Genomic DNA, 13,013 nt, shown 5'->3' with positions numbered 1-13,013 from the left:
TTACTGTCAACTGACAATAATGGGAGAAACCCCAGAGAGTGTGTGTGGGGGGAGACTGGTCACGTCTCATGGCTGGTAACACACAATGACATGATGTGAGGAGGAGAGCCGGAGTCTAATAGAGGCTGATGGCTCCTGACTCCCCCACTGGGCAGATACTGTCCCCCCATTACTGTCTGATAATAATGGTAGAGACCCCAGAGAGTGTGTGTGGGGGGAGACTGGTCACATCTCATGGCTGGTAACACACAATGACATGTTGGGAGGAGAGCCGGAGTCTAATAGAGGCTGATGGCTCCTGACTCCCCCACTGGGCACATACTGTCCCCCCATTACTGTCTACTGACAATAATGGGAGAAACCCCAGAGAGTGTGTGGGGGAGACTGGTCACGTCTCATGGCTGGTAACACACAATGACATGATGTAAGGAGGAGAGCCGGAGTCTAATAGAGGCTGATGGCTCCTGACTCCCCCACTGGGCACATACTGTCCCCCCATTACTGTCTGTAATAATGGTAGAGACCCCAGAGAGTGTGTGTGGGGGGAGACTGGTCACGTCTCATGGCTGGTAACACACAATGACATGATGTAAGGAGGAGAGCTGGAGTCTAATAGAGGCTGATGGCTCCTAAATCCCCCATTGGCCACATACTGTCCCCCCATTACTGTCTACTGATAGAGGAGGGGGGCGAACGTGGAAAATCTAGGACCCTTTTCTAGATTTAGTGTTTATTACTCACCTGTGCTAATCTCTGGAGGGATTTCCTCCTCCTTACGTGTCTGATCACCCTTCAAGTTCGACTCTTCTGCTTCACTTTTCACAGTTTTAACAGTTACATTTTCATACTAAACAAAAGAAAAAATATAATTAATAGACTTTATCAATGAAGAGGTGTGGTGATATTACAAAGATTTTATTACATCCTCAGTGTTATCTGAACAGATATAGATACATTGAACTGAAACCCCAGGCAAACAGCTAAATCCACATCCATTTACCTGGAATTTCATTTAAAGTGGGAATAGAGTCCAATTAAATCTTTTTCGTTTTGGATAGGCTTGGTCAAATTTAGAACCCTTGCCAAGTTTTTATAAATTGCCAGGCATAAATAACAACTTGTTTTAGAAAAGTAGGGGAAGTTGACCACCCTAATGGTCCATGAGAAAATGTCTAGTGTCCTTCACGGTACTCACTTCAAATTCCTTAAAGTGTTTGACCCGTGGTGGTCATATGCCCTTCCAACCCTGCCTTCGGCTAGCCTTGGTGCCTTCAACCAACCTGTTGCTTATTAGCCTGCAGGACCTTCTTCTCTTCTTCCTACTTATCTTGTTCTTCTTTTCCTTTGCTACTGCACTGTCCCCCCTACCCTCTCCCCCCCCCCCCTACTTTTTTTTTTCTCTTTCCCCAACCTCATCCCGGATGGGAGCCCTTTCTCTCTAATGAGGCCCATCCCCACTTCTCTCCCCTTCTTTTTATTTTGTGTGGGTTTTTTTTTTGTTCTTGAGTAGGGTCCTTTCAGCCCATCATTTGGGACCACCTCTAGCCCTGTTGGTCTGGGCAGGTGGTTCAAATTGTAGCATGCACAAAATGTAGCTCTAGATACTGTTATGGCGCTTTTCCACTGCATGGAACCAAATGGTTCGGCTCACTTTTTTGCTTTTCCACTGCTGGTTCCGCATGGTATGGTGTAGGAACGGTTCGGTTTGGTACGGTACGGCGGCGCTTTTCCACTGCATGGAACCGAACGGTACGGCTCTCAAAAACAGTACCATCTCGATTGTGTTTCCAAGAGGTACCATATCCCACAATCCTTTGCATGCAGTCACTACTAGCCACTGATTGTTCACAGAATCCCACCCACCCCGTTGTTATCCCACCCACTTAACTTTAGTACTACTTTAGTGGAAAAGCAAACCATACCGTACCGTACCGAACCGTTCCAACACCGTACCATGCGGTACCAGCAGTGGAAAAGCAAACCGGGCCCAGTAGAGCCAAGCCGGTACTTGCAGGGGAAAAGTGCCAATATTGTTACCGCTATGGCTTTCCCCTGCTTGGGAAACAACTACCCTTTTGCTTATTATGTCATGATTGTTTCCTGTTGACTCAATATAAATTATTGTACCAGAAGTAGGGGAGGGTAAAACCCCCATCAGCTTTTTATTGCTGTATGTGTCCTTGTTAACAGAAAGAGAGAAGATAAGTGCCATCTGAGTGTAGTAATAAAATATTCCATTTATTGGGCTCAAAACTGGCAACTGACAGGTTACAAATGAACGACTTATCAAAGGACAAACACTGCTCAAGGCAAACCTTTCCTATAGGTCCCACTAGATGGAAACAGTCGCAGGCGTCTGCTGTATCAGCCAGGCTGGAGACGCTGGAGAGCAGGACCGCTCTGGCAAACTTGGAGCACACTGCATGTCCACAGATGTGACATCAACTCGGGGCAGAGAAGCGATGTAAACATGGCCACGTGGTTCCGGGATCCTCCTGCGTCTCCAGCCTGCCTGATACAGCGGACGCCTGTGCCTGTTTCCATCTAGCGGGACCTGTAGGACGGGGTTCTCTTGAGCAGTGTTTATCCATTGATATGTGAGTCTTACATTTTTAACATGTGAATTGCCAATTTTGAGCACAATAAATGGAATATTTTAATACTACACTCAGATGGCGCTTTCTTTCTCTCTTTCTGTTTACATTTCCAGAGCCTGCTTCTAACTCCTAGGATTAAGCAGCTAAGTGTTGTTGGACTTTGTATGCATCATTTGGGACTCTCTATTATTTGATTGGACTTATACTGGAGGTCTGGCTCCCTTGTGCGCCAATCTTTCCTTTGTCACGTGTCCTTGTTAGTCCCCTTTCCCACATACGGTCCATTCAGATCCGCCTGTCAGCCCTATGCATCTCTATGGGGCAGCGGATGTCAGCGGAGACATGTCTGCTGATATCCGATCCGATCCTGTCCGTCAAATCTGGACAGATGGAAACCCTATTTTCCATCTGTCTGGCGGATCAGATCGGATGAGAATGGACAGGCGGTCCATTCTCATCCGATTCCCCCATAGAGAACATCGGGGATCTGACACCTCCGTCTCCGCACACAGAGCAGAGAGGGAGCTGTCATCCGCCCGCTCAGCGTGGATCGGTGGGTCGATCCCCCGCTGAGCAGAACGTCTCCGTCGATGGAACGGAGCCATGTGAAAGGGGCCTTAGACATTTTTCTTGTTGTCACTATGACAGAAAAATAATTTGCCAGAGGGTGCATGCAGTACGCATGTCTATGTCCAAAATGAAACAATCGATTACACTAAAAAAAGTTGATTTCATGGGCAGATGACCCTGAGGTGGGTCCAGTTACTCTACTTTTGTCTTTGCAAATTCCCTCCATTGTATTATTTGTTCCATCTACCTGATCATTCTCTGGGATCTTGTGATCTTGCTGGGTACTATACTGAGAAGCAAAATGACTTGGACATCTCTCTGGCAGATTCTGGGTACTGTCCACACCTGTAGAAAATGGCTTCCTAGCCCCCATATGAACTCTCTTATGCCTGATAAAAAGATGACTTCCATGTAAAGTTTTCGCCACACTGAGAACAGGTAAACGGCTTCTCCCCAGAGTGAATTATCTGGTGTATAACAAGCTTTGACTTTGCACCAAAGCATTTCCCACATTCGGTACATGAATATGGCTTCTCTTCTTTATGAATATTTAGGTGTGTGTTAAGATTGGACTTTCGGGAAAAACGCTCCCCACATTCCAAGCAGGAAAACGGTTTAGGGCCGGAGTGAGTTCTCTGATGTGCAACAAGCGTTGATCTTTCAATAAAAAGTTTCTCAGACTCAGGACATGAATATGGCTTCTCCCCCGAATGAGTCTTCTGATGGGACATTAGAGTTCCTCTTCGGGAAAAACATTTTTGGCATTCTGAACATGAATAAGGTTTCTCCCCTGTGTGCGTCATCTGATGCAGTAAAAGATGTCCGCTTTGGGAAAAACGTTTTCCGCACTCTGAACATAAAAAAGGCTTCTCGGCCGAATGAATTGTCTGGTGTCTAGTGAGTTGGTTTTTCTGAGGAAAACATTTCCCACATTCGGAACATGAATACGGCTTCTCCCCTTTATGGCCTCGCTGGTGGGAGAGGAGTTTGGCTCTCTGGGCAAAACATTTACCGCATTTAGTACACCTGAACATTTCACCCCTGCTAGGAGCTACATGATGAGTTAGGGGAGGGAGGTTCGGGGAAATGTGGTTGTCTTCAGAGGAATCAGATGTGATGTCATCATCCATTTCACAATCTGACGATACATTGTTTTGATTCTTGAGGTTATTTCCATTTTGTTGTCCACCTGGAGAAAATAGGTCATGGATGACAATAAAATGTATAAGCAGGACATCTAGTCTATATGAGTGGCAATAAATTGTTTTTAGGTGTAAGGATTTACTGCTTCACAATATTGGAATCACCATTCCTACACTATATGGCCAAACGGTTGTGGACTCCTGACACATACAGACTAGTATATGAGCTGGTTGGACATTTCATCTAAAACCATGGGCATGAATATGGATTAGGCCAGCTCTTTGCAACTATAACATCCTCCACTCTTCTAAGAAGGCTTTTCACAAGATTCTGTAGTGCCGGAGTGTCCAACCACATTGGAAGAAAAGGAATTGTCTTGGGCTACATTTGCTTGCGCACGGTAGTCTATTCATTTGAATAAGCTGCTGTGCCTGCATTTCATTCCGGAAAAAGGTTCCTGCACCATTTCTGAACCGCATATCTGTTTCTGCACCTGAAAACGCGCTGTGCTTTTAGATGAATAGGGGTGCCATTAAGACTGACTGGCAGCCATGCGTGTCTGTAAACAGCAGAGTCAAAAAAGAATGACCGCACTCATGATCTTGATGAAAACATCTAAGTATTTATTCCTCACCACAAATAAAGTGTAGACTTTACATCACAGGGGCATGCAAAAGGTTGACGCGTTTCACGACACTGACGATCACTTACTCATAATAACCACACAACAGCAAGCTTTTTTTGGCTGCAGGTGGTTAAGGGTGCGAGAACAGCTGAAGTTCCTGCACCCCCAACCGCCCACAGTAATGGGAACCTAGCCTAAATTCACAGACAATTTCTAAAATCCATGATTTTTACTTCTGTCTGTGAATATCTGTAACGGACAAACTGTCCTTGAATTTAATGATGGTTGGCAACGCTGGTATGTGCTGTGTGGGGAGGTTGTGGGAGGAGGACTTTGGGGCAGAACTGAAATCTGGGGGGCCGCAGCCCACCCCAGCAACCCCCTGATTCAGCCATGCAACATTTACTTGCCTGGCGCTATGTGGAGTCCCTGCATTTGCTGTTGCCGGTGGTTTTATAAAAACGACACCCCCAGCATCCCTTCAGCTGTGCCCGATCCTGGATTCTCTGTGCTGGCCACAAAGGCCTCTATGCATATACAGCATCCCCTGCGTTCCTCTATAAGTACCTGTGCATGTCTTCTATTCTTGCACAGCGTTTTTCTAGACAAGCCTGGCCTACATGCTGAACTCTCCTGGGGGCACATGTGGCCCGTGGCCCACAGGTTGGACACCCCTGCAATAGTGTGTCTGTGGAAATGTATGACCATGATGTTGGATGAGAAGACCTGGCTCACAATTGATGCTGCAATGCAGTAATTTAATAGGGTTGAGGTCAGGGCACTCTGCATGTCCTTCTCAACCTGGCTTGGTGCACAGAGGCACCCAAAATGGGTCTTCCCCCAAATGGTTCCACCAAATGTTGGAAGTGCATAATTGTCTGGAAGTCATTGTGCACTGTTACATTAACAGTGCCCTTCACTGGAAATACTAGAACTTAATAATTTAGAGGGATGCCCACATTCTTTTGAACATATAGTATATAATACATTTGTGAAGCATGTAACCTTGCTCATACAATACCAAGTCAAAGGACCGTACACGCTCAAAAAAGACATTCTCTATCTTGGGGGAATTACATAACCAGGAGGCTCTTGATTTGTAAAAATCAATTTAAAAAAGGATTACATCCATCAACTTTTACAGCTGCCTTACACCTTTCACAATCATTCAAGAGAGTCTTAGTGCTGCTCGCAAAACATGCAACTTTCTTGGTAACTTTAAAGTAGAACTACAGGCAAAACTATAGCTCATTTTGGATAGAGTAACGGAGGGTTATAACCCCTTTAAAGAGGAAGTAAACCCTCCTCTACAACTTGTACCTATAGGCAAGCCTATGATAAGGCTTACCTATAGGTACTGTAAATATCTCCTAAACATGTACCGTTTAGGAGATATTTACCTTACATGTCGCCAGTGACGTCACTGGCGCATGCGCTCTGAAGGAACGGCCGATCGTGCCGTTCCTTCAGAGCCCCGTGCCGTGACTGTCGGCTCCCGCGCGCGTGCGCGGGAGTGATGTCACCGCGGCTCCGGCCAATCAGATGGCCGGATGCCGCGATCCCGGAAGACAGGCGACTAGACATGTCGCCCGTCATAGAGGTGAGTGAGCGGCACGGCGGGGGCTCGTTCTGAGGTAAGTATTGCATAATGAGCTAATATGCGATGCATACTAGCTCATTATGTCTTTCTTTTGCAGGGTGTAAGAAAAAAAAAAAAATTTATACGAGTTTACAACCTCTTTAAGGTTTATATTTGGCATCTTTGTCCCATTGGTGAGACTTGCCTTCACTTCCTGTCCCATAGCCAAAAAGGAAGTGAGAGAAAATCCCTGCAAATCACTGGAATCTGTTGTCGACCCCCAGGTCACCAGAACTAGTGTCCCTGTTGGAAGATTTCTTTCTGATACTTTTCTGGGGATAACCCATCATTTTGTATTTTCTTTTATTTTAACTTTTAGTGATTATGGTAAACAGGACAAATAAAGAGAGTGAATCTCCCTAATGGGGACACAGACAGCAATAAAAACTGATGGGTGTTCTAATTACTCTTCCCTCTATCCAAAATTAAAAAAATAGTTTTTCCTTTAGTTATACTTTAAATGTATACATCTACAGGACAGGTAGATCTTTTGAACAATACTGTATATACAAATATTGAAGCAGCAGATGTACAATGACATCTGTAGCAAGGATGGAATTTTATAGGCACATCATGAGACAGGAAATACACACAAGAATTAAAATAATACATTTATTGGCGCCATATTAAAAGCCAAGAGATAAAATGACAGAGCTGATCTTAAAAGATACAGCTAAACCGTGAAAAAGCATGCATAGGAGGATATTACACTTAGTAAGGGTCATGCACACAAAGGCATTAAATGGAATACATATAGGAATCGCATAAGTGAAGAAATGTGTCTGTTCCAGGTTGACGCGTTTCGCTCAAAGCTTCATCAAGACCATACAGATGTACAGACGCATATGCTTAGTAAGTGACCCTCCTTCAGGCTACAGCCAATTTGTGCTGTCCAATCACTCTAGCTTTATAAAGACAATCTCATATGTGAATTCTCCTATGTGAATCTTCATTTAGTGCTTATCCCTCACCTGTGCTGATCTCTATAGGAATTGTCTCCTCTTTAATCATCACATCTTCTTCTTCCTCCTTCTCCTCAGTTTTGACGTTTCTCTGAGTCTCTCTGGTGTCTCTGGGGTCTGTGAATAAAGATGAGTGAAGCCCCCTGTACTGAAATGTATGAGAGACCCCAGAGAGTGTGTGTGGGGGGGAGACTGGTCACGTCTCTTGGCTGGTAACACACAATGACATGATGTGAGGAGGAGAGCCGGAGTCTAATAGAGGCTGATGGCTCCTGACCCCCCCACTGGGCACATACTGTCCCCCCATTACTGTCTACAGACAATAATGGGAGAAACCCCAGAGAGTGTGTGTGTGGGGGGAGACTGGTCACGTCTCTTGGCTGGTAACACACAATGACATGATGTGAGGAGGAGAGCCGGAGTCTTATAGAGGCTGATGGCTCCTGACTCCCCCACTGGGCACATATTGTCCCCCCATTACTGTCACCAGACAATAATGGGAGAGACCCCAGAGAGTGTGTGTGGGGGGAGACTGGTCACGTCTCTTGGCTGGTAACACACAATGACATGATGTGAGGAGGAGAGCCGGAGTCTAATAGAGGCTGATGGCTCCTGACTCCCCCACTGGGCACATACTGTCCCCCCATTACTGTCTACAGACAATAATGGGAGAGACCCCAGAGAGTGTGTGTGGGAGGAGACTGGTCACGTCTCTTGGCTGGTAACACACAATGACATGATGTGAGGAGGAGAGCCGGAGTCTTATAGAGGCTGATGGCTCCTGACTCCCCCACTGGGCACATATTGTCCCCCCATTACTGTCACCGGACAATAATGGGAGAGACCCCAGAGAGTGTGTGTGGGGGGAGACTGGTCACGTCTCTTGGCTGGTAACACACAATGACATGATGTGAGGAGGAGAGCCGGAGTCTAATAGAGGCTGATGGCTCCTGACTCCCCCACTGGGCACATACTGTCCCCCCATTACTGTCTACTGACAGAAAAGAGAGCTGGCATGCGAGGGGCAGTAGTGTTTCTCGGTCCCGAATTGTACAAAAACAAAAAAGAAACATCGCCCAAGGGACTTTAATGAAAGGCACCCCAACATAAAAAAAAAAGAGGAGAAAATGCGTATATAAAATATACAAAAAGGTTTTATTTAGCCAGACCAACAGTGTAACATACATTTAAAAACATAGTCATTTACAACTGCCAAATCACGTAGAATGCAAGAGTAGAAGACACAAGAACAGAGAGATAAGACATTTTCCATCAAGAAGTATTACTTCTTGATGGAAGAAGAGATTGTTGTAGTGACCAAACAAGGAGGATCTGGGAATCTTCTCTGGATTTACTGTTTATTCCTCACCTGTGCTGATCTCTGGAGAAACGTTCTCCTTCTTGAACGGCTGAACAGCCCTCATATATGGTTCTTGTGCTTCCTCTTTTACTTCTTTTTTAAAATACATTACATTCTTAACCTGAATAAATACAAAAAAACTTTAAAAGGCAAATTAAGTTATCTAACGTTACAAAGAACAATACTTCTGCTTGATCTGATAAAACCCTGTAAAGAGTATATAGAGTAAGCTCACTCAAATTTTTAACAACATTTCAAGTTAAAGCTGACTCCAATTTTAACATCATTCTTATCTACCTGATCCTCCTGAGGGATCTCCTGATCTTCCTGTGTGGAGTCCCGGGAATACAGAGGATGGGGACATCTCTCTGGGGGATTTCTGTTACTGGATCCATCTGTAGGAAACACACACACTGACTGAATACATTGTTTCTATGAAGTGGCGGCTGGTGAATAAAAATTTGTGGGGGGCGGCAGCAAAACCAACAAACCCCCCCCCCCCTCGCACCCCCTGTGGGACAGATGGCTGGCCTGCAATCTACTCTACCACCCTCTCCCTCCTTCCTCCCCCCTCCTAGGATGGGATGGCTGGCTGTCCGGCATCTTACCAGCTCCTTCACCAAGCACCGCTGTGTCTTCTCCTCGGCTGTATGTCCCCTCCCTCTTCCTGGCCAATGGCCAGTAAAATCACGTCTCTTTTTAGCCTTTTCTCACGACCCACTTCCTGATTGGCTGGGAGACGAGTCAGTGTGATAATAGCGAATATTCATTCGCTATTGTCACACAACTGGGTGGGTGCGGGGCTCAGTGCTCTGCGCCCCAGGCTCACCCTTTTCTGAAGCCTATTAGAGCCTCTGTAGATTAGGGATCGGACGCATGGATGGGGGGGCGGTGCCCCTGCACCCCTAATGGACGGGCCGCCACTGTTTCTATGTCTTTGTATCAGAGGATGGGTGTATCTAGGGGGATCCTCAATACTCTTCTCTTCTTTACAAGAAATGAAAGTCTCCTCTTACCCGGTGATGTGAGGGGCGGCCGCTTCTCCATCATGACCTTCCTGTAGCGATCCTTGGGTACTTCTAAATCTTCCTCTCTCTGAGTACAAAGAAAAGATACAGAATGAAACATAACAATTAAACTAAAACATTAAACTTAAATAAATGTCTAAACACTCATTCACAGTGTTAAACATCCCCCATCATGAAAAGAGATGAATGGGATTTCCCCCCCCCCCCCCCCTATTTATACTTACCTAGGTGGATGCAGCATCAGTCTGATGCAGTATCAGTCCCCTGGTGCTTCTGCACTGAGAACTGAGCGATCGAACACCGCAGATTGCTCCGTTCTGACAGCTCTCCAAGCAGAGAGCTGCTGACTGTCAGTCACAGCTCCGTACTCTACCCCCTAATCGCTCACTGGAGCGCTGGGCTGTGGAGGGGGTGTGAGCGGCCGGCTCAGGCTCTCAGGGGCTCGCTGAGAGGCTGAGCCGGGTGTCTGTGATGTCAGCAGAGAGTGGACTTCAGCCCGCTCTTTGCTGAAAACAGGTCACAGGAGTGCAGAATGAACTGCACGTCTGTGATCCATAGGAGATGTATAGCCGAACGAGCTTAGGGATTTTTAGGACTGCAACATTGTGGCGGACAGAAGGGACCCCTAACTGACATTTTTGACACTTTTGGGGGGAACCAGTGACATTACTACAGTAATCAGTGCTAAAAATATGCACTGTTACTGTAATAATGACACTGGCAAGGAAGGGGTTAACCCAGGGGTGATCAAAGGGTTAAATGTGAGCCTAGGGGTTGTTTTCTAACTGTGGGGGGAGAGGCTTGTGAAATCAACACAGAGACCTGTGATCCTAAATAGGAAGAACACAGGCGCTCTGTGCTGATTGCGTCCTCCCTTCACGTGGAACGATCGTGGGTGCCCGGTGGCAATCAAGGCTGCCGGCCCTGTGGAATCGGCTTCCCCACTGGGGAGTGGGTGCGCATGTGTGCCTCCTGGTGGCGCACGTGCCCCCAGGATCTCTCCCACAAACAGCCGTACAGGTACGGCGATTTGCGGGAACCTGTCGCTGTATATATAGGCGGCTGGTCGGCAAGTGGTAAGGTAAGAAATGTTTAGAACCACTTTAGGTCACCCTAGGACAGTGATGGCGAACCTTGGCATCCCAGATGTTTTGGAACTACATTTCCCATGATGCTCATGCACTCTGCAGTGTATTTGGGCATCATGGGAAACATAGTTCCCCAACCCTACAGTAAACCATTGTGCCCAGGGCACCCGCCCCTCCCGCCCATGTCCTGTGTAAGGTTCAAGTCACAATGTCCTCTGTTTACGGCAGGGGAAGATTCCATTCCTCGCTGATAGGCGTATTTCTATCAGACTTCATATGTGACTTTCCTGAGAATAAGCCCCAGCAGAGCCCCCAGCTAATGTTCTCCATATTAGAGGACAGCAGGAAGATGATGATGTGTGGAGGTGACACCATCCCCCCATCCCTCCATACAGAGTGCTGGGACCCCCTTCTCTCATAATAAGAAGACATTATTACCTCCTCCTCACTCTCCAGCTCTGCAGCCAGGACCCCCTACTGCAGCTTCTCAGTGTCCTCCACTTGAGACCACAAAAACATGGACGTCTTTGCTTTTACCAGAATAAACCCTTGTTCGCTTCATATCCGTTCAGAATGAAATAAAACTCACTAATGATACAATAATATTTTATTTTGGTGATATCAGCAGCAACAGTGTTTCATTTGTTCGCAGGCAGCACTACAGAAAAATGGCCGTCGCTCCCCTGGAGAAAAGGCTGGTTTAGGTTGCCCTCTAGCGTTAGCTGATGTAATCCCACCCTCATTACTGGACAACTATGGAGGCGTTCACCTGCTGCCTCAGGTTGCTATGGTGACGTGCGCGCGCAGGTTAAATAATCTACGGCTTTTAAAGTCGGTGGCCATTTTATTGTAGTCCAAAAGGGAGACCAATTAAATTACATTGTTTTATTTTTATTTTTTTTTATTCTTTCAAGACCAGCAAATGCTTGTGGCTGCCAAACTGGAGAGTGTGTGCCCAGTAAGGAGGAGGTAATAATGTCTTCTTATTATGAGAGAAGGGGGTCCCAGCACTCTGTGTGGGCTGGATGGGGGGGTCATGTCACCCCCACACATCATCATCATTATCATCATCATCCTCCTGCAGGTCCTCTGATGTGTAGATCATTAGATTACCACTTGGAAAACAAAAAAAAAAAAAAAAAAAATATATATATATATATATATATATATATATATATATATATATATATATGCTCTATCTTAAGAATTATTATATATTATATATATGTATGTGTGTGTGTGTGTGTGTATATGTGTGTGTGTATATATATATATATATATATATATATATATATATATATATATATATATATATTTTATTAGATATATATATATATATATATAATATTTATTAGATATATATATATTTATTATATTAGATAGATAGATTATTTATTTATTAGATATCTGCATTCAGATTGCTACAGTAAAAGTAACGATCATGTTGGAATTATATGTGTGTTCCTGCTTGATGAAAGACCCAAAACTGTCGCTGAAATAGAACATTCTGTATGTGTTATTTTGCATTGTCTTTTTTTTTTTTTTTTTTTAATGCATTTGGATTGCAGCAATCCTGGATTCTAAATTTTTATATATGTATGGCTTTTGGGGCAGCCGTATGCTGGTGCATCTTTAACATGGACTTAGGAACAATTCACTTAAAAAAAAATAAAATAAAAAAAATAAATATATATATATATATATATATATATATATATATATATATATATAATATTTAATATATATACATTTAAAAAAAACTGTTTTAAATTTTAGTACTAAATAGTACCGCAAAGGAACAAAAACAACAACAATATTGCAATATTACAAAAAAAGCATACAGAGAGTATAGAAGAATATATATCTCCCCTGATCTATTGAGATATATTCTTATATATATATATATATATATATATATATATATATATATACTGTATGTATATATATATATACTCTCTCTTTATGCTTTTTGGTTCAAATTGATTATTGGGATGTGGAAGT

The 13,013-nt window shown here is 44.5% G+C and overlaps 2 protein-coding genes across 2 annotated transcripts in view; one reads left to right on the top strand and one right to left on the bottom strand.

Annotated features, from left to right (window-relative positions):
• The window catches only part of LOC309563361 (uncharacterized protein), a gene marked incomplete at its 5' end in the record, with an annotated part of 123,144 nt that extends 119,604 nt beyond the window's left edge, over positions 1–3,540 (bottom strand). The window contains 2 exons of the mRNA XM_082267755.1: positions 742–847; positions 3,415–3,540. Of these exons, the coding sequence (XP_082123881.1) occupies positions 742–847; positions 3,415–3,540 (232 nt within the window). The remainder of the gene's footprint in view (positions 1–741; positions 848–3,414) is intronic.
• The window catches only part of LOC309564357 (uncharacterized protein), a 1,447,080-nt gene that overhangs the window by 425,706 nt on the left and 1,008,361 nt on the right, over positions 1–13,013 (top strand). The gene's annotated exons all lie outside the window — the stretch shown is intronic.

The sequence above is a fragment of the Pelophylax lessonae genome (genome assembly GCF_965119305.1).
Source record: "Pelophylax lessonae genome assembly, chromosome: 9".
In the NCBI taxonomy this organism is placed as follows: Eukaryota; Metazoa; Chordata; class Amphibia; order Anura; family Ranidae; genus Pelophylax; species Pelophylax lessonae.
This window is presented reverse-complemented; position numbering and strand designations above follow the sequence as displayed.